The sequence below is a fragment of the Amblyomma mixtum genome, unplaced genomic scaffold, assembly GCF_055824585.1.
Source record: "Amblyomma mixtum isolate Tamu unplaced genomic scaffold, ASM5582458v1 scaffold_23, whole genome shotgun sequence".
Classification (NCBI taxonomy): Eukaryota; Metazoa; Arthropoda; class Arachnida; order Ixodida; family Ixodidae; genus Amblyomma; species Amblyomma mixtum.
Window position 1 is genome coordinate 721,225 of NW_028317720.1, and position 27,474 is coordinate 748,698.

At 49.2% G+C, this 27,474-nt stretch overlaps 1 protein-coding gene across 19 annotated transcripts in view; it reads right to left on the minus strand.

The window, feature by feature from the left end:
- LOC149324567 (uncharacterized) overlaps nt 1–27,474 on the minus strand; it is a 259,754-nt gene that overhangs the window by 191,983 nt on the left and 40,297 nt on the right. For 3 of the 19 annotated variants that reach the window (XM_089565385.1, XM_089565386.1, XM_089565384.1), the window contains 4 exons: nt 27,106–27,302; nt 15,793–15,932; nt 5,419–5,557; nt 2,228–2,487 (listed from right to left, as the gene is read on the minus strand). The exons of 12 other annotated variants lie outside the window; for them this stretch is intronic. In XM_089565385.1, coding sequence (XP_089421511.1) covers nt 2,273–2,487; nt 5,419–5,557; nt 15,793–15,932; nt 27,106–27,268 — 657 coding nt within the window. In that variant the 5' untranslated portion in view covers nt 27,269–27,302 and the 3' untranslated portion in view covers nt 2,228–2,272. Of the gene's footprint in view, nt 1–2,227; nt 2,488–5,418; nt 5,558–15,792; nt 15,933–22,695; nt 22,844–27,105; nt 27,303–27,474 lie in introns of all 19 variants that reach the window. 4 more of the 19 variants (XM_089565402.1, XM_089565398.1, XM_089565400.1 and 1 more) reach the window with 3 other exon arrangements.

Genomic DNA, 27,474 nt, shown 5'->3' on the forward strand with positions numbered 1-27,474 from the left:
GATGATTGGATGTTTCTGGCGTTGAGAACAATCGATGCTTCTTGAAATTCCGCTGCACTCTGATGCTTTCTCTTTGCATCAAAACAACTGCCTGTGAGCAGACATAAGATGCGTGAACGCATCATTGGCATACACCTTCAGTTGAGTGTATGGAATGTGCCTTGTGCTCACCCATTGCTCACGTTAGCCAGCCTAGCTAACAGAATTGTAGTATTAATGGAAGTTTATGGAAAAAAGGGGAGTTGAGACACTCATGCTGATTATTGACAGAGAAAAGAAGTCACTATATTTTGTGTAGTTTGTAACCTCTTCGCCTACAGCACCAGCCATATTCAATGGGGGCTCGAGGACTATGCTAAGGCGGCTTGCCCGTAAGAAAGGTCCGCGTACTTAATAGGTTGTAACAATAGTCCGGCAGCACACTTTAATAAGTGTTGGCTTCATGTGCTTTACATGTCCTGCAAATCATAGACAGAGGCAGAACTGCATACTGAGCTGATCGTTTATATTTACTTATTCATCAAAGATGCCCGGAAGGTTTTGCTTGTAGTCCGTTATAAAGCGAAGAAAGCTTTGGTAGGCTTGTGCTATTCCAGATATCCAGTTACCGTCGGTAAAAGAATCAAGCAAAGCACATCCTGATACAAGGTGCAGGCTTGGATGTAACGAGAATGTTTACGTTGATCGTAATAATATTTGAAAGCGTGTACACTATATGTAGACACAATGCAGATTCATTGCCACTAAGCCGTCACAGCGGAGCAACGGCCCGGAGCATTTGCAGCGCCTTTCTTTGCGCTGACACAGGTGGTAAAGACCATCTGTCTATTTCTGAGAGAGCACTATGCCTAGGAGTCCACCAGACAATAATGTGGTTCACACCTCAAAGCTCAGACGGGTATAGTAGTGGATTGATGAATGAGTACAGCTGAGGCTAGCCCATACTCGTGTACATTGTGCCACGTTACAGACAAGCCGGTGGTTCTCCCTGCGCATATGTGAAGAAGGCGCACTGTTATTTATCTCTTATTTTACTGTTATTTACAAGAGCAAAACCTAAAGAAACGGTTATTTTGCAACCTCCGTGCCACCGCCTTCTAGCAGGTTCCATGCTCAGTTACAGCTTAGTAATACAAGAGGGATGCTCAGCCTGTTAAGTCCGCCTAAATCGGTACATATCCTCTTGGAAAACGTGGCAGCCTCACGACCTGACAACCCACGATTGTGACGTCGCCACTTTCAAAACGGCCTGCTTGTGCCCGGACAGCGTGGTGTTGTTTCAGTTGCTGTGTGTTTCAAGCTGGCTACACTTGTTTTCGGCCCTTTATCACCAGTACCCTTGGACACACGTTTATGAATATGTGTTAATAGCGTTATTTTGTGGCCCTTTGTGAGTGTTGTGATGGGAAGTGAAAATTCGAGCGCTTGCGAATGTCGTCGCATTGCAGCTAACTGCGCCGTTTACCGACGCCTCTATGCCCAACGACTATGCTGTAGCGAAGCTCGTTTACTGCATATGCCAGGCGGCTTGCACTCCACAAAGATGCTTAGAATTAATATCACATTTCCAGATCCTGCAGTAATGGTGGAGTCTACGGCCAGTAATTAGTGTGAATATCGCGGTATTTTCACACCATAAATAGTAGGTCTATATAGCCTAGATTGGACTGCTGCTTAGCTCCGAAGATACTATCCAGATATGTGCAATACACAATGCACTTTCTGAAGATAGCATCATGCTGCTAGGTACCGTAACGAATGTTTGCTGGGTCCTTTCTTGCCAGCAATCCGCGCCTTGGAACTCCTGTAGCAAAAGCACTTTATACAAATCTCGATTTCCCCAACTGCACACAGTGTTTACGTTGCGGTTTGTCGCACACCGGGCGATGTCCATTTCCTTGGGCTCTCAAATGTACCTCGAACCCTTGGTACAATGCATTAGTAGATTTACACTCTATCTAGATGCGGCAGGCGCGCGGTAAAGAATTCAGTGCCACGTGGAATGGCATGGACACAAATCCTTTCGTATAATGCGTGCCGGTATGAGCACAATCTCATACTGGCTTACTGCACAAGCGGCAGGAATTATGCGTTCGCTCTGGGAGAAGTTGACACGCATGCATTCCTTGGGTCAGCAGTGCTTTAAAAACGTCTCGACACACGAGCTGCACTCGGCGTCTCGTCTGTTTTGTCCGTTCTGAAGTTAAGCACTCCCCTATAACAATACCTTGGGTGTAGAGTCGGACCAGAAATTTCCACTCGAAGGCGGCCATTACGTGGTATCTTCGTAACAGGCAACGTCATGAAGCCGTAACCTGCTGCCAGACCACGCACGTGATGTGTGACGCCGACTGCCCGGCGCCCGGAGTCGACGGACTCCGCGCTGGAGGGACCCTTCTGCTAAGCTTGATGCAGGGGCTCTGTGCTGGGTGGCTTCTTCTGCTAAGCTTGATGCAGGGACATGCTTCTCATATTTGGCCCAGCCATCTGCAGGAAGATCGAAGGGAGTTCATGAGACTGAGAATAATAAACTATTCTTGAAATACCACTGTGCGCTGGTGGGTTCCGAATGCCTTAAAACAGCTGCCTGTGAGTAGGCACAAGATGCTCGACCATTACTCGTCAATGGCATAAACTTCTACTTCAATGCAAGGAATGTGCCTTCTGCTTACTCATTGGTCACATTAGCAAGCCTAGCTAAGGGAATTGCAGTACTAAAGAGAGTTCATGAGGAAAAGGGGAGTTTATACACTAAAAATAAAGGCGCGGGAAAGAGGTCACTGTATTTTGTGTAGTTTGTAGACTCGTCGCCTACAGCACCGGTCATATTTCATGGCAGCTGGAGGACCGTGGTAAGCCGGCTGCCCATAAGAATGTTTCGTGAGCGATTATAGTATTTAATATTGGACAGGCAGTAGGCTTTAAAGAGTCTTGGCTTCATGTGCTCTTGAATTTTATTCTGTGGATCACCAACGGCGGCAGTATTATATACGGTGCTGATTATTTATTTTTGGTCACTTATATTCACTTACATTTGCTTAACAGGTCCCCGGAATGTTTTCCTGTAGTCTGCTATAAAGCGCTGAAAGCGTAGGGAAACGTACTATTTGAGGTAATCGGTTAGTTTAGTAAAAAAATTAAACAGCACATTCCGATACAGAGTGCAAGTATGGATGTATCTTCAGTGGATGGACTGAACTTTGCTATATCTGAACGCAGGCACACTACGTGGACACAACGAGTATTTTTCGCTACTAAGCCATCACAGCGGGCGCTATCACCTTCAACATTTGCTGCGATTTTTTTTTTGCGCTGACACAGGTGTTAAAGGCCCTCTTTATGTTTCCGAGAATGGACTATTGTCTAGTAGTCAACGAGACAGTCATGTGATTCCCACCTCTAAACTCACAGGGTTATAGTAGTGGATTTGAGACTGAATACAGCTGAGGATAATACATATTCATATACGCAGCGAAACGGTTTCAAATGAGCCAGTGGTTCTGCCTGAATACGTAAAGAAGGTGCACTGTTATTTATGGATGCACCGAAAGCAGCCTCATTTTCCTACCTCTGTGCCAGCGCCTTCTGGCAGGTTCCACGGTCAGTTACCACTAGGCAATGCAGGAGATGTTCCGTTTGTTCAGTTCGCCTAAACTGGCACACATCCTCCTGCCAAATGCGACAGCCTCATGACCTGATGTCACATGAGTGTGATCACGGACCTCTGTCATGGCCTCCTGCTTGTGCCCCACTTTGCGGTGTCGCCTCAACTGCTGTGCTTTGCAACGTCGCTACGCTTATTTTGCTCCGTTTATCACGAGTTGAAGTTCCGTAATAGCGTCGTTATCCTGCGGCCTTTTCTGAGCGCTTTGATGGGAAGGGAAAATGTCACCATTCGAGAATGTCGCCGCATTGGAGCTATCTGCGCCCTCTGTCGATGCCTCTCTGCCTAACGACTACGCAGTGGCGAAGGTAGTTAACTATGAATGCCACGCGACTGTTGCTTTCCCCAGCAGATGGGGAAACGCCATTGAGTGCCAGCGCCCCCTTTGTGTTCAAAATCAAAATCGCCTTAGCTGATTCTGCAGCAATGGCGGAGTCGATGACCTGAGATCAGTGTGGGTACGGCGCTGCTTTGAGATCGTAAATAATGAATATATTCGACCTCGACCAAACTGCCACCTAGGGAGATATCAGTACCCATCAGCCCACTCGCACAAAACAAATTAGATAGTGCAGTTCGGTCTAGTCAGATTCTCGGTCTATACTCCTGCTGCTTCTGAGGAAAGGAAAGGTGGAGTAATTGGCTCATTTTGTAGGTGGATACCTCAACTGCACCATGAGCCACTCCCCCCACCCCACCGCCTATCGAGAAAAAAACCACGATTGTTAGAGTCTACTCCCCCCCCCCCCCCGCCTATCGGGAAAGACCCACGAATTTTAAAAGCTGGAGTATGCAGCTGGGTTGGTGTTTTTTTTTTGTCTCCTGCTATCTTGTGTGGCGCGAAAACCACTCTCCACTGCTTTTTGTGGAAATGCGCACAGGGAAACTGGCGGTATTTTGTTATCAGCTTTGTTTTCATCTCTTTTTCGAATGACAGTCTGTTTGAAGTGATTGAGTAATCACTCAATATTTCACAGGGTGATAGGAGTCGTTAAGAATGTATTTTTGTGTATATAGTGGTTTATTGGGGTTTAACGTCCCAAAGCGACTAAGGCTATGAGAGACGCCGTAGTGGAGGGCTCCGGAAATTTCGACCACCTGGGGTTCTTTAACGTGCACTAACATCGCACAGTACACGGGCCTCTAGAATTTCTCCTCCAAAGAAATTCCAGCCGCCGCGGCCGGGATCGAACCCGCGTCTTTCGGGTCAGCAGCCGAGTGCCGTAACCGCTGAGCCACCGCGGCGGCGTAAATTAGTAGGGTGGTGCCAAGAACTTGCGCAACCATGCGCACCCCTTTTACTGCTCTCTGAATCATTTTTACGAATAAATCATAAGCGCAGGCGCTAGAATCCAATAGAACTGATCGCCCGAATCTGAGGGCAGCTTTACTGCTTTGAGTTGGCTACATTTGGCAGTGCATTAACCGCGGAGGTTGCTTTGCAGGCTGCGAACTGGGCGGATTAAGAACGCACACTTGGTAAAGTCGTTTCTGTTGCGACCACGTATAGGGGGTTGTCACGTGACGTCACGTGCGCCATTTCGTTCTCCGGCGCATAGTTTTAGCAGTGCAGGCGGCGATCTCACAAGACACACTAGCAGACTTACTCATTTCTGCACGGGCAACAAAATGGCGACCGCTGTGACGTCAGTGATTACTCCGTTTAGTACCCTTGATCTATGCGGTTCGTCCCGGCGACACATCTGAAGGACATGCCAATGAACCAGAAAACAGAATTGCCAGAAATCGCTCACCGGTCACTTGCTGTAAGGCGAAGTCTCTGGCGCTGTTCCACTGTGGCTCCTGTCTGCGCTGCAGTGAAGGCCACCTTACAGACGACCAGAGGCACTTCCAGTGCAATTTCCATCGAGGATAATGGCGAGGCTGCCAATTCTGCAAGAAGATGTGAAGGGCAGCCCTCACTATGAGGCAGGAAAAGGCACACCGGGCCCAAATGACTTGGCTTCTGTTTGCGAAAAAGTTGGAAGAAGCTGTCACGTCATTCCATTTGTACCTCGTGGTTTGCTATGTGCGATAAAGTAAACCGAGAGAGTACTAGGTTTTTTTATAGTCAGGAACGCACGCTCGAAAAAGCGAAGTTTCGATATGATGCTGTTTGGACGAAATTTATAGAGGTTAACAATTCAAAGAAAACTCCTGCTTTTATTCTAACACGTTAAACTTTAGAACTCACGCAATGTTAGCTTATATGCAGTTGTGTTCTCAATAGTGTCCTCAAAATTTAATATTCATCATAAATTTCTTCAGCCTAGTATGCTTCGTGCGTCTTTGCCTTTTAATCGGTACCTCCATATTTCCGCGAATCTTTGTAGCGTTTGTTTGTTGTGTTTATTTGTTCATGCTGCAAGGCTGCCGGCACGCCGCTTTATCGCTTCGTTTGTGACGCAAGACGCACCTAGAATTGATTGATCGCATCCGGACGGAGCCGATTCTAGTTTGCGCCAGAATGTTCTAGTAACTTCTAAAGCTTTGTCTCGAAGGTTCGCTATCAGCTTTAAAAAAAGCAAAGCCGACAGCGGCGGTCATCTCTTCGACGACCGCCGAGCACGCTAGTTGCTACGCCGCCGCCGAGTGATTCAGTTCTTTGCAGGCGCAAGTTAGCCCAAATAAAGAGTTTCGTTTTGAAGACATTCTCGCTGTGTTCCTGTTCGCCGGACTGCAGTCACCACTGCGTGACATCTGGTGGAGGTGCTAACGGATGTCCCTGTCGCCCTCACCCCCTGGGAGCCGTCAGAGCAGCCCGACCCGTCTCGAAGAAGATCACGCGAAAGCCGCCGGCGCCGTCCACCCCCCCCCCCCCCCCCCCCCCCCGAAGGCGAAGGGCGAAGCAACCGTCGTCTCCAGAGGTGTCCAACAGAATTCGGACTGCTACCCGACCGCACGCGTTCGAAAAAGGACCCATCAATTTTGACTTCAGCCATGGCTACGACACCATCCCCCATTATCTTACACCAGCCCCAACTGCCGCCCACGTTCAACGCTTCACCGGGCGAGAATGCCGAGGAATGGTTGGAACAGTTTGAGCGTGTCGCGTGTTCAACAGTTGGGACGACCAGACTAAAATGAGCCATGTCTTCTTCGCCTTAGAAGGACCAGCGAGAATATAGTTCGAAAACCACGAAGTTTCTCTACCGACGTGGGAATTATTGAAACGGGAGTTCCTGAAGGCCTTCACGAGCATCATCAGGAAAGAAAGAGCTCAGCTGCTTCTGCAGTCACGCATCAAACACCCGAACGAGTCCGTGACCGCATACGTAGAAGATATGAAACGCCTTTTTCGAAGAGTCGACCCTGACATGACAGAAGATAAGAAACTGGAGCTTCAGATGCGTGGTGCTAAAGACGCACTTTTCGGCGGTCTCACCCGCAATCCACCGATCATGGTCGCGGAATTCACCAGTGAAGCAGCCGCCATAGAAAGAACCTTGGAAGCACGAGCGCGTCATTTTCCTCGACAGCCCCTAGTGGCCTCGACTGCCCTCTCGGATGGCACAGCATTCGGGGGCAACCTGCGGGATGTTATCCGCAAAATTCTACGAGAAGAGCTGCGTCGCCTCTTACCATCTTCCAACCAGCCTCAAGTAGCGACCCTTGAGGAAATTGTACGCGAATAAGTGAAGCATGCGCTTGGCACTCCGTCATCTTCGCCTCCAGGGGAACCTCCAGCCTTAACCTACGCTGCTGCACTACGCAGTCCTCAGTCCCAACGCGAGAGCCGCATTCTGCCTCTTCGACGTGAACCATCTGTTCCCAAACGCCGTCGCCCTGCCCCCGCCCGCCCAGCCTACGACCGACGCCTAAGCCCCAGGTAGTGCGACGCCTGGAGGACTTCCAACAACCGCCCGCTGTGCTTCCATTGCGGCGAAGCCGGTCATGTACTTCGCCACTCCCCGTACAGACGCATCGGCCTGCGTGGTTTCACCATCGACGCCCCACGACCATTCCCCGGCCAGCGACCACGGGAACTCGACGACTACCTGCACAGAGGGGAGTACGCGTCGACAAGCCGTCTTTCCCGCTCGCCGTCGCCGTCCAGCGCACGTTTTGCATCACCGGGCCGCAGCTACGCCGCGGCTGTCCGAGGAAGGTCCCCTAGCCCATGTAGGGGAAACTAAACAAAGCAACCTGTGGAGGTCAGGTTGCTTGCCGAGGAAACGACAAAGATCCTCCAGCGACCACACCGTATGAAGACGTCGCACCAACTACGCCGACGCCGCATACAACGACAACCTCGACCACAACGCGAACCACTTTCAAAACGACGCCGTCATCAGGAAAAGCTTCGATCACACGCCCCACCCACAATTCACATATCCGACGAAGCCGTGAGCCGGCGCCGAAGACGACGCGCAATGCTAGAGCCAGGACATCCGACTTACAAGTGGTTATCGACGGCCGGAAAGCCACCGCTCTAGTCGACACAGGAGCCGATTATTCGGTGATGAGCGGACCATTCGCTGCGCAACTGAGGAAAGTAACGACCGCTTGGGACGGCCCACAAATTCGCACCGCAGGGGGCCACCTCATCACGCCATTAGGACGATGCACAGCGCGAGTGACTCTCAAGGGACATACCTATCCCGCGACCTTCGTAGTACTACGGCAATGTTCCCGCGAAATGATCTTGGGCATGGATTTCCTTGATGAGCATCAAGCGATCATCGACCTGCGATCCAACATGATCACACTTTCCTCGGACGAGGCCATCCCGTCGACGAGAACTCCGGAACATCACGTTGCGCTTAGTGTCCTGGAGGAACAAGTGAGTATCCCACCCCGCTCAAGCGTCATCGTCACCGTAGGCGCCATGGAAGCGAGTGACACTGAAGCCATTATCGAGGGGAACATGCAGTTGGTTCTCGACCGAGGAATCGGCATCGCAATAGGCATAGCACATTTCCGGAAAGGCCAAGCCGAAGTACTGCTGACTAACTTTAGCGAAGGATACCGGCACATTACCAAAGGAACGAGGATTGCTTTCCTCGACAAAATATCCGACGTACGAGACTTCTTCGCCCTCTCCGACCCATCCGCAGATTCCCCTGACCAAGAGAACTCGTCCACTTTCGACATAAATCCAGCCCTGCCCCGGAACAGACAGGACCAGATCCGCAATCTCCTTCGAAGCTACAGCGAGTGCTTCTCGTCATCGCTGAAAGTCCGACAAACGCCGATTGCCAAGCATCGCATTATAACCGACCAGCACGCCCGACCGCTCCGCCAGAGCCCCTACCGAGTGTCGCCGCGAGAACGACAAGCCATCCGGGACCAAGTGGAAGAAATGCTGCGCGACGACCTTATCCAGCCTTCAAAGCGCCCCTTGGCGGCACCTGTTGTTCTAGTGAGAAAGAAAGACGGTGCACTTCGATTCTGCGTTCATTACCGGCGCTTGAACAACATCACAAAGAAGGACGTCTACCCCCTCCCTAGCATCTACGACACACTGGACCGGCTCTGCAACGCCAAATATTTCTCATCGATTGACATCAAGAGCGGCTACTGGCAAATTGAGGTCCATGAAAGAGATCGCGAGAAGAGCGCATTCATCAGTCCAGATGGCCTCGAGTTCAAGGTGATGCCGTTTGGTCTCTGTTCCACACCGGCGACATTTAAACGAGTAATGGATACAGTGCTGGCAGGCCTGAAGTGGCAGATTTGTCTGGTTTATTGAGATGACGTCGTTGTCTTCGCCTCGAGCTTTGAGGAGCACCTGAAAAGGCTTCGAACAGTACTAGACGCAATCAAATCGTCCGGGCTAACCTTGAAAGCAAGAGAAGTACCACTTTGCCTATGAAGAGCTGCTGTTTCTAGGCCACATTGTTAGCAAGGAGGGACTACGCCCATACCCGCAGAAAACAGTTGCGATCGCAATGTTCCCGCCACCGGCCGATAAGAAAGCTGTGCGCAGATTCCTCGGGCTGTGCGCGTACTACCGACGATTTGTGAAGAACTTTTCGCGCATTGAGGAGCCACTGACCCACCTGACAAAGGCAGATGTGCCTTTTAAATGAGAAGCGCCGCAAATAGAAGCCTTCAAGGAACTTCAGCGCCGTATACAGACCGCACCGATCCTTGCGCACTTTGATGAAAACGCCGACACTAAAATTCATACCGACGCAAGTAATGTAGGCCTAGGCCCTATCCTCGTTCAGAAAATTGACGGAGTGGAGAAGGTCATCGCGTACGCTAGCCGTTCCCTGTCCAAAGCCGAAGCTAATTATTCGACAACTGAGAAGGAGTGCCTTGCCATCATCTGGGCTACGTCGAAATTCCGCCCCTACCTGTACGGATGACCGTTCAAGGTGGTCAGCGATCACCACGCACTGTGCTTGCTCGCCAGTTTGAAGGACCCCTCCGGCCGCCTCGCTCGATGGAGGCTATGGCTCCAGGAGTTTGATGTAACCGTCCTTTAGAAGTCCGGACGCAAGCACTCTGACGCCGACTGCCTGTGACGAGCCCTGTGACGAGCCCCTGTAGATGCCGTCGGACGACGATGAGGACACGTTCCTGGGACCCATCAGCTCCAGCTCTTTTGCACAACCTTCATCGAATACCTGGAAGGCAAGGTTTCTTCACCCCCCCGCCTCTTTTAAGCGAGGATTGTCTTCGTTCTGCTTACAGAACGATGTCCTCGTGAAGAAAAACTTTGCAGCGAACAAGACAGCCTACCTCCTTGTACCGTAAGTCTGCGCGGAGAAGTTCTTCTGGCCTCACACGACGAGCCGACAGCTGGACATCTCGAGTTTTCTCGCACCCTCCGCCGCATTCAAGACAAGTATTACTGGCCCCGACTGTCTGCCGATGTCGCACATTATGTGAAAACCTGCCGAGATTGTCAGCGACGAAAGACCCCTCCAACCCGACCAGCAGGATTTCTGAACGCCATTGAACCCCCCTCAAGACCCTTTCAGCAGATCGGCATGGACTTGCTTGGCCCGTTCCCGAAATCAACATCTGGAAATAAGTGGATCATTATAGCGACCGTCTACCTCACCCGCTACGCCGAGGCAAAAGCACCACCGAACGCAACAGCAGCAGAAGTCGCCAAATTTTTCGTGGAGAACATTCTTCAGCGACACAGCGCCCCCGATGTGCTCATCACTGACAGAGGAACAGCATTCACGGCGGAACTGACGCAAGCCATAACTCCATTACCGCCAAACCAGCCACCAGAGAACAACTGCATACGACCCGCAGACCAACGGAATGACCGAGCGCCTCAACAAAACCATCACCGATATGCTCGCCATGTATGTCGATGCCGAACACAAGACCTGGGAAGTCATATTGCCTTACGTAGTCTTCGCCTACAACACTGCAGTGCAGGAGACCACCCAGATGACACCTTTTAAGCCCTTCCATGGCAGAGAGGCCGCGACCACGCTGGACGCCATGCTGCCGAACGTTACCGAGGAAGATAACGTCGACGTCGCCGCCTACCTACAACGCGCACAAGCCCGAAGACTTGCCCGATTAAAGATCAAAGACCAGCAGCGGACCGACGCCACAAGATACCAAGATACAACCTACGAAGACGCAACGCGGAATACAAGCCAGGAGACCGAGTCTGGGTTTGGACGCCCATTCGCCGCCGAGGATTGAGCGAAAAGCTTTTGCGACGCTATTTCGGCCCGTACAAGGTTCTTCGTCGGCTAGGTGAATAGGACTACGAAGTCGTCCCTGACCAAATGACTGTCCCAGCGACGCCGCGTACGACCCGAAGTCGTCCATGTCGTAGGCCTTAGGCCCTATCATGCACGCTAAAGGACGCCGTGTTTCCACATTCGGTGTTTATTTTTGCACAATCAGTTTTTGATTGTTGATAGCAGCATTATGTTCTAAAGCATCGAGTCGATGCTTCTTTGAGAGGGGAGTAATGCCGCGAATCTTTGTAGCGTTTGTTTGTTGTGTTTGTGTTCATGCTGCGAGGCTGCCGGCACGCCGCTTTATCGCTTCGTTAGTGACGCAAGACGCGCCTAGAATTATCTCGATTGATCGCATCCGGTCGAAACCGATTCTAGTTTGCGCCAGAATGTTCTAGTAACTTCTAAAGCTTTATCTCGAAAGTTCGCTATCAGCTTTGAAAAAGGCACGGCCGACAGCGGCGGTCATTCTGTTCGACGACCGCCGAGCACGCTAGTTGCTACGCCGCCGCCGAGTGATTCAGTTCTTTGCGGGCGCAAGTCAGCCCAAATAAAGAGTTTCGTTTCGAAGACATTCTTGCTGTGTTCCTGTTCGCCAGACTGCAGTCACCACTACGTAACAATATCAAATTAGGTTAAGTCAAAATGTACACATTAAGGAGCAATAAGCCTATTGCCCTTTTAAGGCTACTAGTTGAATGAAAGGCGACCAAGGGAAAGGTATTGAACCATCTTGAAGCCCAAAAGACTAAATATTTCTGCAACAAATGTTTCGTATAAGGGTTTCGTTTCGTTTCGTTTTAGAGAAGTATTGCTGGACTCGGGCTTGAAGTCACACATTTGCGCAAAATTTTGTTCACACACTTTACTCCCAATAGGACCAAAGATTTTGACTCGAAAGCACTCAGTGCTGAGAACATGTTGACATGAAACATACTGTCCAATTTCTATATAGTGGCGAGTACACGGTGTGCAACAAGTGTGTCGCGAACTAACACAACTTGGCTCTGAAGCAATGTAGGAAGTGCCACCTCGACCGCTCTCTTGTGCCGACGTACAGGATCTGGATTTTGCCACCGGGCGGAATGTGTAGCTCTGCAAGGGCGCGCTCATAGACTTGCTCCTAGCTTCCGACAAGGAGTCCAGCCTTTTGTCTTCCTTCTGCCTTTAAGCATAGAAGCCAGCACTCTACACAAACGTAGCTTGAATCAGTCACTTTTACTTACAGTAAAATATTCTGTTTTTCAATCTCTAATAAATGCTGTGTATCATGCTGGGTATGTTCAGAGTATTCTGTTCGTCTTGTCAGTTCTGTTTGTAGAGTGTAGACAGTTACTTTGTTAAGCAGGGTGGCTCCCAAAAGTCTGTCTAGCGGCGCTAGTCAACGAGAGTTCGATTATCGTTTGTTCAACGGTTAAGCTTTCAGCGCTGTATGTCATCACCGCAAATGCTCACTACAGCCCATTTTTGCAAAGCCAATATCTTATGCAAAACATGTGAAGTTCTAATGCGCGGATAATTTCTGATTGAGATTCTCTTCAAGATAGCGCTGTTTAATCCTTTAATTTTCTCCATGAACTAAGTTGTAACCACTATAGTGCCTTGATGTTATTCTTTCAAGAATTTACAAGACAGTGTGTACTGGAGTGGTTATCTTACGGAAGTACGCAAGTTATCAGAGATCACTAAGTCTCAGGAGCTTTGGAGGAGAAATTCGAGGCCCGTGTACTGTGCGATGTCAGTGCACGTTAAAGAACCCCAGGTGGTCGAAATTTCCGGAGCCCTCCACTACGGCGTCTCTCATAGCCTTAGTCGCTTTGGGACGTTAAACCCCATAAAACCAAACCAAACCTAAGTCGCAGGAGCCAGAATAATTTGCCGAAGATCTTTTCAAATTCGATACCCGCTTCGCAAGATGTAAAATCGTCATATAATGATTTCTGTGAGATCTAGCTTATGCTTTGCTTTACGTCTGGAGTAAGGCCTCGTGGTCCTGGCTCGCCCAGGGTTGCCAGGAGAAAGCGGAGGCTAATAGGGCACCTATCATGCAGCCTAATAAACGCACCTATCATGCAGAGCTCTCCGCCTTCTTCACTCAATGCTTTCAGAAGCAACCATTAGAGGGCAGGTTATATTGTGCGAAGACTGACTGGATCTGAAATCAGAGAAATTGTAGGCCCTACCCAAAATGTCGTAACACTATAAAATATTTTATAGCAATAGCTGTGCTAATTTATTTCTGCAATTCTCTTCTTCTGGTAGAGAAAGGATATGCACTTTAAATAACTAACAGGACAACAGTTCCAATTGCGATACTTTCTGCAAGAAAATAGATGTTGATCTAGTGCGTCCTGCAGATATCGCTAAGAAAAAAAATATCAGGCAAGAATTGCTCTGCATTTTACAAAATGTGTGACAATGCTAGCATATAAATGTTAGCAATGTAAGGCGCCTTGTTATAAGCCTACACACTAATATTTGCGAGCCAGCTGGACGAGAAGTAGATAAGCGTGCGTGGATATTGTGTACAGTCAGACCTAAAACTTCTACTCACCGACGGCCATCATATGGGGCCTTCATGGCAGCGAGTGCCACGAAGCTAAAAGCAAGCTGCCATACCCCGCTCGTGTTGGCAGATGTCGACTGCCTGTTATTATAGTGCCTCCCCAGAAGGCAGCTCCGCTTGGATGCGGTGACAGGATTCTCGTATTTGGCCACGCCATTCTTCAGAAATATCGTTGGCTACTTAAACCAGCATTTTTCTATATTGTGGGGACTCTCCTTCCACCGTCCCCTTCGGTTTTCTTCCCCGAGATGAATCTTCCTTAGCTTTTAAGATCGGGAGGGCGTCGGTATCGCAGCGCCACGGACGGCGTCACTGCTGCGTGCACGCGCGGGAGGTGGCTCTCTCTGGCTCGTGAACTCGTAGCGTGCATTACAGTCAGCGCCGCGCTCTGATCTCTTCCTGGGGTGAACATTTCCAGCGGCTCGTCCTGACCAGCCTCTGAGTATTTCCCCAGCCCTGATGTGGGCGAACATTCGCTCGTAACCTTGCTGGCGAGTCGGACGATGTCGATTCATTGCGAGTATTTTCGTTGCTAGCTGAAGCTATTCTTGCAGCAATAAATGTGTCTTTTTACTTCAGCGACACTGTAGCGCTCATCAAAGAGAGGGCGTCGTGCCGTGCCATGAACAGGAAATAGGGTGAAGTTTCGCATCCAAACCACCTAAAGATTGCTCGAGATGCCACTCACAGAAATATTCGTGAGTGTGTAGGATCAATTTAACTCAGAATATCCACTCCCATGTTTATCCACTCTGAATATCCACTATGAATATCCACTCTGGTGTTTCCCAATGCCTCAAAAGGAGCTGCCTGTGAGTAGCCACAAGATGCTCGAAAGTCACGCGTCAGTGGCATAAACCTTCAATTCACTGTGTGGAATGTGCCCTGTGCTTGCTATTGCTCGTGGTAACCAGCCACTCATAAGGAATTGTACTACTGAAGGGAGGTCATCAAAAAAAGGGGAGTTTATACACTAAAAATAATGGCACAGGAAAGAGGTCGCGATGTTTTGTGCAGTTTGTAACCTGGTCCTCTAAAGCACCAGCCATATTTCATAGGGGCTGCAATACTGTGCCAAGGTGACCGCCCGTAAGAGTGTTGCGTGTTTCGCGCACTCTCATAGTGTGTAAAAATACGCAGGCAGCAACAAGTGTTGGCTTCATGTGCTGTACATTTTGTCCTGCGAATCAGCGATAGAGGCACTACTTCAGAGTCGATCACTTATATTTGGCCACTCACCATATTTACTTAGTGGTCAAAAGATGCCCAGAATGTTTGCTTGTAGTCTGTTATGAAGCGAGGAAAGCTTAGGGAGATGTACTATTTCAGATAACGAGTAAGTTACCGTCGTTAAAAAAACTAAAGCACATTCCGATACAAGGTGTAGGCTTGGATGTAACGTGGATGCTTGCTTTGACCGCAATCATATTTTAAAGTGTGTCTGATAATCTAGTTAGACCCTCTGTTGGTGCTGAGGAAAGGAAAGACACAGCAACTGGCTCATTTTATCGGTGGATACCTAAACTGCACCGTGAGCCACATCTCTTCCGAGCCACATTGCACAGTTGGCTTTTCAGGCTGAGAACTGTGTGGATTAAAAACGCGCGCTTGGTAAAGTCTCTTCTGTTGCGACCACGTATAGGTGGTTATTATGTGACGTCACGTGCGCTATTTTGTTCTCCGGCGCATAGTTTTAGCAGTGCAGGCTGGAGCAAGAGGCGATGATCTCGCTAGATACGCCAGCAGCCTTACTCATTTCTGCACGGGCAACAAAATGGCGGCCGCTGTGCCGTCAGTGAATACTCCCTACAGTACCCCTGATCTGTCCGGACGTCCCGGTGACCACCCTGTAGGACATACCAACGAATCAGAAAACAGGATTGCCAGAAATCGCTCACCGGGTACTTCCTGCAAGACAAAGGCTGTGACGCTGTCTCCACTGTGGCACCTGTCCTTGCTGCAGTGCAGGGCGCATCAACGACGAGCCAGTGCACTTCCAGTGCATTTTCCATCGAAGATCGTGGCGAGGCTGGCCATTCTGCAAGAAGAGAATGTGAAGCGTAGTCCTCACTATGAGACAAAAAAAGTACACCGGGTCTGAATGAGTTGGCTTCTGTTTGCGAAAAAGTGGGGAGAAGCCGTCGCGCCATTCCATTTGCACCTCGTGGTTTGCTATGTGTGATCAAGTAAACCATGAGTATCCGAGGCTTTTTTTTTGATAGTCAGGAAAGCACACTCGAAAAAGCGAAGTTTCGATATGATGCTCTTTGGATGAAATTTATAGAGGTTAATGATTCAAAGAGAACTCTCTCTGCTTTTATTCCAACACGGTAAACTTTAGAACCCACGCTATGATAGCTTATATGCAGCCGTGTTATCAATAGTGTCCTCAAAACTTAATATTCATTGTAAAATTTTTCACCCCAGTATGCTTCGTGCGTGTTGCCCTTTAATCGGTACCTCCATATCGTACTTTGTTAGTGCCGCCTAATTAGGTAAGTCACAATGTCCACATTCAGGAGCAATTAGCCTATTGCCCTTTTAAGGCAACTACTTGAATGAAAGACAAAGGTATTGAACCATCTTGAAGCCCAAACGACTAAATACACGTTGTTCACGTAGTTCGCCTCAAGCCGTACTGTGCACCTTCTTCGTCTTCCACTTAGCATGGGGACCATGCTTTCGCCGCCGGGAGTTATGTCAAGGGACAACGACGAAGACAGTGCTAGGCTCGTGCTCAGAGCGCGAAGAGGACGAAGTGTGTTGTTTGCGCCGTTGGCCGGTGGTGGTTCGACTGAGCTGCTGTCAGCTACCTCTCTGTGACTACGCCTACTCCTCGTGTGCGTACGTCTGCGTAACAATATCAATATTGTCACGGCTAGACAGTCGGGACGGCCAGGACACGTTTTACTGTGCAGCGCCAGGCAGCAGCGGACTCCCGAGGGGACCACACAGAAGGGACGACGAAGAAGAAGCACGTTGAGTGGTCTGGCTACCAGTGGTTGTTGTCATCTTCCTTGACGGTTTTGTCAGGCCGCTAAACTCTGGCTGTAGGCCTAGCAGGCGGCGGCTCGCTTTGTGAACGGGGGTTGTGTCTACGCCCTGGGAACTGGCTTCAAAGGCGTCTTCGGAGTCAGTGTACATGGGACGTTACCCAGCCGGCTCCACCAAATATGTCACGGCTAGACAGTCGGGACGGCCAGGACACGTTTTACTGTGCAGCGCCAGGCAGCAGCGGACTCCCGAGGGGACCATACAGAAGGGACGACGAAGAAGCACTGCCCGCGACCATGGGCTCGAACGCTGCTGCTTCTGGACTGTGCTGCTGGACTCTGCTTCTCCTGGTGGTTCCGGATTGCTCTTCACTGGTGAGGCCGTTCTACGTCGGGGGGTTTTGGCCAAGGCTTAGGCTAAGGTTAGGTTAATGTGAACCTGAGGGGGCGTTTCGCTGTGAGATGTCTTTGACCTCCCCAGGTGGAGGGTCGGTAGCTTGGTTTGCCAGCTTGCCAGCCCAAAGCCTGCCGCTTGAGTGCTTCCAGAAAAACGGCATTGAGGCAATTCCTGTGGCTCTCGTCCCAATCGGTGAGGGGGCGATCAAAATGAAAACACCCAAAGTTATTCAACAGGAACTACGATCATTGACAGCCAACTATCTTCAGATCTCTGAAGTGCGCCCATTTGGCCGTAGAGGCATTGTCTGCAAATCGTCCGATATCGCTTGTGTGGCTGACTTGCTGAAGTGCAAAATTTTCAGTTCACTACCGGTAAAAGCATTCATTCCCGAGCAGCTTGCATGCGTCAAGGGCATTGTACGCGGTGTGGACCCAGCATCTTCCCCGCAAGAAATTCTAGAAGAATTTCAGGATGCAGGTGTTGGAGTCCTTTCGGTATATCGGTGCAGTAGAGAAATAAACGGCTCGCGTGTTGCTACTGAATCGGTAATAACAACTTTTGCTGGCACTTCCTGCCCTACTGAACTAAAAATTTGGCCTATTGTATACCGTGTAGACACTCTGCAACCGCGCCCACTTCAATGCACCAACTGTTGACGGTTCGGGCATAGCAGCAAAGCATGCAAGTCAGAGACCCGCTGCCGTTTGTGTGGCGAAGGTCATGCTGCGGATAACTGCACCTCAGAACAGCCTCATTGTTGCCTCTGCAGTAATAATCACCCAGCAGATGATGCCGACTGCGCAAAACGCAGTGAGGAGCGTAGCTTGTTAGACATTATCACAGAGAAGCGGTGCTCAAGAGCCGATGCTTACGCTCTTCTTAACAGGAAGGATTCATACGCTAGTCGTGTGCGCGCTTCTGTTGGGGATATTGAGTCCAACTTGACTGCCTCCATTGTCTCCACTGTAGAAAAAGCCCTTAAAAATGTTGTTGAGCGTATGCTAAACACATTTTCTGAGGCGTTGGCTCAGTTTATTGCAGTTCAATCTGTGTCACCATCTCCATCCGTTCTGGCAGCGAAGCCTGCGTCTGTTTCAGCTTCTGCCGCTACCGCTAGCAGCTCAGCATCACCTCCTGATGCTTCCCAGGTCCCACCTAACATCTCTCCACCTAGCAATGCATGTTGCACCGATATCTGCGCAACAGATGTTGAAATGTCGTGTTCTACGCAGAAGCGTCGTGCTTCCTCGTCTCCATCTAAATCTAGTTCTCATCAGATGAAAGCTAGAAAAGGACCACCAAAACTTCTTCCCAATGCTGATATCCTCAAAGAGGCGGTGTCTGCCTCTTCAATTGGTCAGTAATCATGGCAGGCATCAAAGTGTTACAATGGAATTGCCGCTCGGTATTCTCTTCTCTTCCAGATCTAGAACTCCTTATTCGGAAACACAACCCTGATATCGTGCTTTTACAAGAAACGTGGTTATCACCTTATAAATCATTTTCAATGAAAAACTTTCGAGTTTTCAGATTAGATCGAAATGCTGGTAGGGGAGGCGGATTGGTAATCATGCTTTCTAAACACATATGTCATCAGGCATCTATCTCTAACAAAATTCTTCTCCCTGACTGTGAGCTTTTAGCGCTCAAAATTTCATTTCCGCAGTGTGCTGATATTACAATTGCTAATACCTACTTTCCTTTAGGTGTACAGAGGACAGACTGCTTAGACAGCTTGGTGGCTGGCGCAAGTAGTGTAGTTATTGCGGGAGATTTTAATTCCCACCACAGTGAATGGGGAAGTCGCACTGATTCCTGCGGCCAGCTTCTCTGGTCGTGGCTGTCTGCAAATGCTGTACGCTGCTGTAATTCAAGAGATATAACATTTATGCGAGGTGGTGCTCGCTCAGCCATTGACTTAACATTATCGGCAGGTAGGCTTGAGGTGACTGACTGGTTGACAGAAGATTCGGGTACTTCTAGTGACCACTTCCTATAACTTTCACTATCCGGTTATCTCCGCACAAAAATAGTTGTGTAAACCATAAATTTGTCAACCACAATATTTATAAAAGTTTGATGTCCGCCTCACTTGCCTCTATAGTCAGTACTAGCCGGGATGACAGAGCTCAGCAGGCGGTTTCATTTTTGCAAAGTGCAGTAGACCATGCAATATTCACTGTGCCCGCAGCAGTCTCTAATAAACAGCCGTCTCCCTGGTGGACACAAGAATGTGAGAAGGCCTATCGTTGCAGAAAAGCGGCCTGGAAGAGGCTATCCTGCAACCAGAGTCCAGCAAATTGGTTAAATTACAAATTTTGCTCTGCATCTTTCAAAAGAACAATTGCAAAAGCCAAGGAGGACTATAACCAAAATTTGAACACTTATCTTTCAAATCCTCGTAATCGGAAGGCCCTGTATAGATTTATGGAACGTAACAAGAGTTCTCCAGTCCCTCATCTTAATTCTTCAACAGTGTTATCCCCACAACAGGCTCAGGAAACCCTGGATAGTATTGCTCAGGGACTAGCGGCACGTTTCCAGACTCAAAGAAATGTCCCTCTGCGCGCAATCACACCCTCTTCAGATTATACCGAGGTTGATGCGTCAGAGCTCCTCTCAGTCCTAGCAATGATGCACCCTGCAGCTCCCGGGCAAGATGGTGTCACTGTTGGTATGATTAAAATTTTAGCCAAGGATTTCACAAGCAACCTCTTAGATATTGTCAATACTTCATTGAACAATGCATGGATTCCAAGCATTTGGAAGATAGCGAAAATTATTTTATTGAGGAAAGATTCTGGTAAAGGGTACGTTTTAGATAATATTCGGCCAATTGCACTAACTTCAAATTTAGTCAAATTAATTGAAAGGGTAGTGCACAGCCGTCTCACAAAACATGTTCAGGATGTTAATGGCCTTAGCCCAGCACAGATTGGCTTTCGTCGCGGATGCTCTATATGGACCGCGCATGTGGATCTTGAGAGTAGAATCCGGCTCTCGATACGCAGAAGAGAAGTTTCAGCTTTGGTGACTCTTGATGTAGCAAAGGCCTATGATAGTGTAGAACATACTATTTTACTTGACAGACTTGCGCAGTTACATCCTCCAACCTACATTTATGCATGGATATCTGAATTTCTAAAGGACAGATACTTTTACTGCGCAGAGGGTACCCTACGTTCTAATACTTACCATCAATCAAGAGGAGTGCCGCAAGGCTCGGTACTATCACCGCTGCTTTTTAATATTTTGGTCAGTGACATCCCCATCCGTCCTGATATAACAGTTTTTGTGTATGCAGACGACATAGCTTTTTTCGCCTCGGCCACGGATATCCATTCGCTTTACCAGATTATGCAGGGATATTTGGATGCTCTTGGAGTTTGGTTGCACCGTATTAATTTATCCCTGAATGTTAACAAATGTGGCACACTGGTATTTCCTCCAGACACGCCTTTGTACATTTCATTAGCCCATCACTCTAATCTGATTCCACAAGTGGAATCTGTTACATATCTAGGTGTTACTTACCATCCAACCTTAGATTGGAGCCTTCATATCAAGAACAACGTGCGTAAAGGAGAACGCGCTCTAGGCCGGCTGACACGAATCGCCAATAAAAGGTTTGGGATGCGCCGCGACACATTATTGTTACTTTACAAAGCTTATGTAAGACCTATACTTGAATTTGGTTGCGTTTTGTTCTCTGGTAGCGCAAACTACAAGGTCCAACCCCTAGTCTTACTGGAAAGGCGCGCTCTACGTCTCTGCCTTGGTCTCCCAAAATCAGTTTCAAACGCCCTGCTTTATCTCGAAGCCAGTATGCCCGATTTAATTTCCCGCTTTCAAATACTCACGGTGCGAACTTTCCTCAGGTCGTTGGACCCGATGACTAATGTCAGTACTCCTATTTTTGTGTCTCAGCAGGCCTTATTTTTTTACCATCATTGGCCACGGTATAAAATGCCACAAATTACCTTAACGCAGAAACTTTTAACCCCGATTGGTGTTGATCTCAGTTCCTTGCAGTGGGTTGACGACACGCCGGCAGCAGTGGAATTCCATTTTGACCACATCTTCCCATCTCATGCGAAACACATGCCCACAAACATTTTAAACGGCATTCTTTCTGGTCATATAGCGGAATTCCCCCATCATGTGGTGCTTTCTACTGATGCCTCCGTCAGCGGCCAAAAAGCTGCAGTTGGCATCTTTTCGCAGGATTTGGCATGGAGCTATTCTGTCCGCATCCCAGATTATATCCCCATATTCTTTGCGGAATTTTTGGCTCTTGGAATGGCCCTGCACAAAATTCCGTGTCATGTATCTCACGTTGTCATCCTGGCTGATTGTTTGTCAGTTTTAGTCTCCCTTGAAACTTCCCAAAAATATTTTTTGTGCCGCTTCCTGCGATTTTTTGTCCCGTCCACTTTAAAGGAGGTCCGTTTTGTCTGGGTTCCTGGTCATGCAGGCATTCATTCCAACGAGGTGGCTGATTATTTAGCAAGGTCAGCTCTTGACGGGCCAGTAACGCATCCCGTCCCGAATTTCAGTCTGCTGGCGATCTCCAGGTTTCAGCGGTTCCAACACATATCAGCCAGGTTACGCGATCCCCTACTAAATACTGCTGATTATCAGCACTTAGCGTATAAATGGAACGTCCGTTCGTGTAAAACCAGGCAGTGTGAGGTATCAATGACGCGACTGCGGTGCAGGATTCCCAGTTTAAATTTATACCTATGCAGATGTGGGTGGTCTCCAACAAACCTATGTGACTCATGCGGGGTCGTTGAATCTGTGGACCATTTCCTGCTCTACTGTCCAAAGTTCGCACTTCAGAGAAAGATTTACCTGGAGGTCCCTCTCTCCAGGTTAGGGCTCCCGTTATCTATGCCAGTGTTGTTATCGTTCGGAGCGAGCGCCAAAGGATTTGCTTTGAGTTCAATTTGTGGGAATCTACATGATTACATAATTGCAACTGGTAGGTTGATTTGCTAACTCCTTTAAAAGTCTCGGAGTTTTTTTTTGTTTTAATTATTATTATTCTCGCCAAAATGTTCTTTGTTATTTCACTTCAAATATTCTTCTGTCGTTTTTCATGAATACATTTTTCAAAATTCACGTTTAATCCTATGAAAATTTTCTTATGTATACCACTACACCTTGGCCAATCCCCCCACGTGGGTATGTGCCATTATAAAGAGGTGAAGAAGAAGAAGAAGAAGAAGACCATGGCTAAGGCTAGCCAGAATAGCGGGGAAGGCAGTTCGGCCGGGAGACGGCGCCACGAGAGTGGCCAGGAATGTGGCAATATTCAAAGTCATCCCAACTCAGAGGAAGCGGAAGCCACCCCACCCACCTTTTCGTACATACCGCACTATTACCGACTGTCTCGCAGTACTTACCCAGCACCTCCACCAAATGTAACGTGGCTGCCAGCCGAAGAATGGGGCGTGCTGAACCATGAACATGAGATGACTTAATGGCCGCTGGCCTAGCGCCAGCGCTCCGTCCCGCGTCACTGCCAGCGTCGTCGTCTTCGCAACAATATTTCTGCAACAAATGTTTCATTTTAGAGTAGTACTGCTGGACTCGGGCTTGGAGTCCCACATTTTAGCAAAAATTTTTTTTCGCACACTTTACTCCCAATGGTACCAAAGATTGTGACATGAAACATACTATTCAATTTCCATATATTGTCTAGTGCACGGCGTGTAACAATTATGTCTCAAACTAACATAACTTGGCTGTAAAGCAATGTAGGAGGTGCCACCTGGACCGCTCTCTTGTGCCGACGTACAGGATCTGGATTTTACCACCGGGCGGAATGTGTAGCTCTGCAAGGGCGCTCATAGACTTGCTCCTGGCTTCCGACAAGGAGTCCAGAATTTTGTATTCCTTCTCCCTTTAGGCATATAAGCCAGCACTCTACAGAAACGACGCTTGAATCAGCCACTTTTTGCTTTAAAGTAAAATATTTTGTTTTTCGATCTATAATATATACTGTGTATCGTGCTGGCTATGTTCAGAGTTTTCTATTCGTCTGGCCAGTTCTCTTTGTAGATTGCAGACAGTTATTTTATTAAGTAAGGTGGCTGCCGAAAGTATGTGTCTAGCGGCGTTAGTGAATGAGATTTCGATGTTCGTTTGTTCAGCGATTCAGTTTCAGCGCTGTATGTCATCTGCTGATTCAGGTTCAGTGCTGTATGTCCCATTTTGCAAAGGCAATATCTTATGCAAAATATGTGAATTTCTAATGCGCGGATAATTTCTGATTCAGATTCTCTTTAAGATAGCGCTGTTTAATCGTTTAATTTTCTCCACGAACTAAGTTGTAACTACTATAGTGCCTTTCAACAATTTACGAGAAGAGTGTATACTGGAGTGGTTATCTTGCGGAAGTACGCAAGTTATCAGAGATCGCTAGGTCACAGGAGCCAGAATAATTTGTCGAAGATCTTTTCAAATTCGATACCCGCTTCGCAATATGTAAAATGGTCCTAGCATAATTTCTGTGAGGTCTAGCTTATGCTCTTTTTTCCGATTGGTGTAGGGCCTCGAGCTCCTGGCTCGCTCAGGGTTGCCAGGAGAACGCGGTGGCTAAGCGAAGAAAAGGCACCTGTCCCGCAGAGCTCTCCGCCTTCTTCACTCAATGCTTTCAGAAGTGACCATAAGAAGGCGGTTAAGATTCTGCGAAGACTGACTAACGACCTTAAATCAAAGTAGTGTAGGCCATATCTAAATAGTCGTAACACTACAAATTATTTGATAACAATAGCTGTTATAATTTTTTTCTGCGATTCTCTTCCTCTCAAAGAAGAATCACGTCCACTGTAAATAAGCGTCAGGACACAACTGTTCAAGCTGCGATACTTTCTGCAGGAAAATGGAAAATACATGTTGATCCTGTGTCTCCTGCCGAAAAAATATTTGGCAAGTATTGTTCTACATTTTAGAAAACGTGTCACAATGGCAGTACATATATGTTAGCAATGTAAGGTGCGAGTAGGCTGGATGAGAAGTAGATAAGCTGCGTGGATACGGTGTCGAGGCAGACCAGCAGCTTCTATTCACCGGCGGCCATCACGTGGGGCTTTCATGGCAGCGAGGGCCATGAAGCTAAAGCCAGCGGCCAGACCCCGCACGTGTTGGCAGATGTCGACTGCCGGTCTTCGGGGGGGGGGGGGGGGGGGGGGAGTCCGACTGTGCGGCCTGCTCGTACCCCCCCCCCCCCCCCCTCCCCCCGCCACCGGATACGGGCCGGTGTAGTTTCGGCTACTAGCCTTTGTTCCGGTGCAACACCAGCGGTGGGGATGGGACGGCCGGGACCCATCCGCTGGGGATGCAAAACCCCATGGGAGTGCCAGCGACTCCCAGGCGACTCTGAGGGCCAGTCGCGCGCGTGAAGTCCGATGCTTGAGCGGAGGCAGGCCTGGGTTTATACTCAGCTTGGACCCACGAAACCAAAGTTTTTCAAATACATGCTACTTCCCTGCGCACGCGGGGGCGTGCAAGTCTGGCTACCGACGTGCCGGTTTATGGTTACGGAGAAACATGGTCCGCGCGGGGGTTTATAGTAGCCAGGCTCTGAAACGACGCCTCGGGAAGCGGCCTCACGGCCGGCCGCAGAGCTGTCATAGCCTTTGCGGGACGCCGAGGAATGGGGGTGAAGCACGACCTCGAAGCGTCCAGGTGCTTCCGGCGATATTGTGGAGTAACGGCTGAGTAACGGGCCGGCCATCTCACCCTAAGTCCCGTTCTTGGTTTGTTGCCCGGTCGCCCGGCCTTGGAGAAAAGTTCATGGTTGGTTGGTTGGAAGCACAGATGGGTCCTCCCGGTTGTGTTAGGGAATGGTGCCGAGGGCCGGTGGGCCGATAGGCTGACGTAATAGGGCCTCTACAGGCTGGATCACATCACACATATTTCCGGAGTCTCAAAAACCGTGAAAAGCACTCGTCGGTTGCTAGCTGGCAGGTTCGTGGAGGGGCCCCAAGTAGCCGCTGACCCCGTGTTAGGATCTCCTGTCTCCGGCGGTCGGAGCCCGTTGCGTTTGGTGGGTGGTCGGGCATCCCGTGAGTGGGGCCGCATCATTGGGCAATCTCGATGCTCTCTGCCCTGGCCAGGCAGGCCAACAATGTAGTCGAGACAATTGAAGGATCTGAACAAAAATCTCGCTGTCCATATTCCCATCCCTCATCCCAACCCATTTCCTTACAACCATTCATCGCGGCTGAATTTCGATGGAGGCGAAATTCTAGAGGCCCGTCTACTGTGCGATGTCAGTGCACGTTAAAGAACCCCAGGTGGTCGAAATTTCCGGAGCCCTGCGCTACGGCGTCCCTCATAGCCTTAGTTGCTTTGGGACGTTAAACTCAACAAAACCAAACCAAACCAACCATCCTTTTGCCCATCCCTCCCGCTACTTCCCAGGGGACACCAGGGGAATGTCCTTGTGCCCGCTCCCCCGGCTGTAAGTCGCTATAGTACCCTTCCCTCATTGCTTACTTTCTCCCTTCGGGTGGCAAAATTGCTTGCGGGCCCAATTCGTTTATTTTGATCGGTTTACACCCGCGATACAGTAGTGGTGCGGGAGAGGCTCATTTTCTAATTCATTTAATATGCCTCGAACTACTTCATGCCGGTCGCTAGGTGCCTCCGCAGAAGTCAGCGCTGCTTAGATGTGGTGACATGATTCCCGTATTTGGCCAAGCCATTCTTCAGAAAGATTGTTGGCTACTTAAACCAGCATTTTGCTACGTTGTGGGGACTGTCCTTCCTCCGTCCCCTTCGGTTTCCTTTTCCGAGATGAATCTTCCTTAGTTTTTAAGACCATTAACAAGGGAGGGCGTTCGTGCCGCAGCGCCACGGACGGAGTCACTGCTGCGTGCGCGCGCGGGAGGTAGCTCTCTCTGGCTCGGGAATCGGGAACTCGTTGCGTGCATTACAGTCAGCGCGGCGCTCTGATCTCCGCCAGCGGGCTGAGTCCTACGAAGGGGGGGGGGGGGGACATTTGCAGCGTCTCGCCCCGGCCAGCCTCTGAGTATTTCCCTAGCCCTAGCGTGGGCGAACATTCGCTCGCAACCTTGCTGGTGAGTCGGAAGACCTGGACTGGAGTCATTGCGAGTATTTTCGTTGCTACCTGAAGCTATTGTTGCAGCAATAAATGTGTCTTTTTACTGCAGCGGCATTGCAGCGCTCATCAGAGAGAGGACGTCATACTGTACCATGAACAGGAATTAGGGTCAAGTTTCACATCCATACCACCAAATATTCCTGGGAGAACCACGCACAGAAATATTCGTGAGTGTGTAGGTTCAATTTAATTCAGAAGATCCACTACCGTGTTCCGACCAACGAAAATATGCGCATGCCTGAAAATTTACTCTCCAGCAATAACAAAGCACCCTGTCAAGATATGCTGCGGGTAGCTCATCAATAGCTTGTATGTTTGCTGGGTGGCACTCTTTTCCCTGTAATATTCGCCTTCGGAAGACCTGTGGCAAAGGGACTTTATACAACTCTCGATTTGCCCAAGCTGGACAGAGTATTGACGCTGCAGTTGGTCATACTCAGGGCCATGTCACTTCCTGGGGTTCTTAAATGTGCCACGAACCCTTGGTAGCACGCATTAGTCGATTTCCGCTCCATCCAGACAAGGCCGGCGTGCGGTATTGAATTCAGTGCCACGAGCTATGGCAGCACAACAAATCCTTCCACATAATGTGTGTCAATATGCGCGCAATTTCATACTGGGTTACTGCTCGTGCGGGAGGAATTACGCATTGCCTCAGCGAGAAGCTGACACGCGTGCGTACCTTGGGTCTCGGGATGGACGCTCACCCGAAGGCGGACATCACGTGGGGCCTTGCAAACAGGCAAGGTCATGAAGCCGTAACCTGCTGCCAGACCGCTTTCGTGATGGCAGACCCCGACTTTCCGCTGCTGGCGGTCTCCGCTTTCGGACCCCGCCTGCTCCATGCGGGGACATGCTTCTCACATTTGGCCCAGGCATCTGCAGAAATATAGTTGGGTGTTTATGGCATTGAGAATAATCAATTGTTCTTGGAATACTGCCGCGCTCTGGTGCTTGCCCAATGCCTCAAAAGCAGCTGCCTGTGAGTAGGTACAAGATGCTTGAACGTCACGCGTCAATGACATAAACCTTCAATTCAATGTGTGGAATG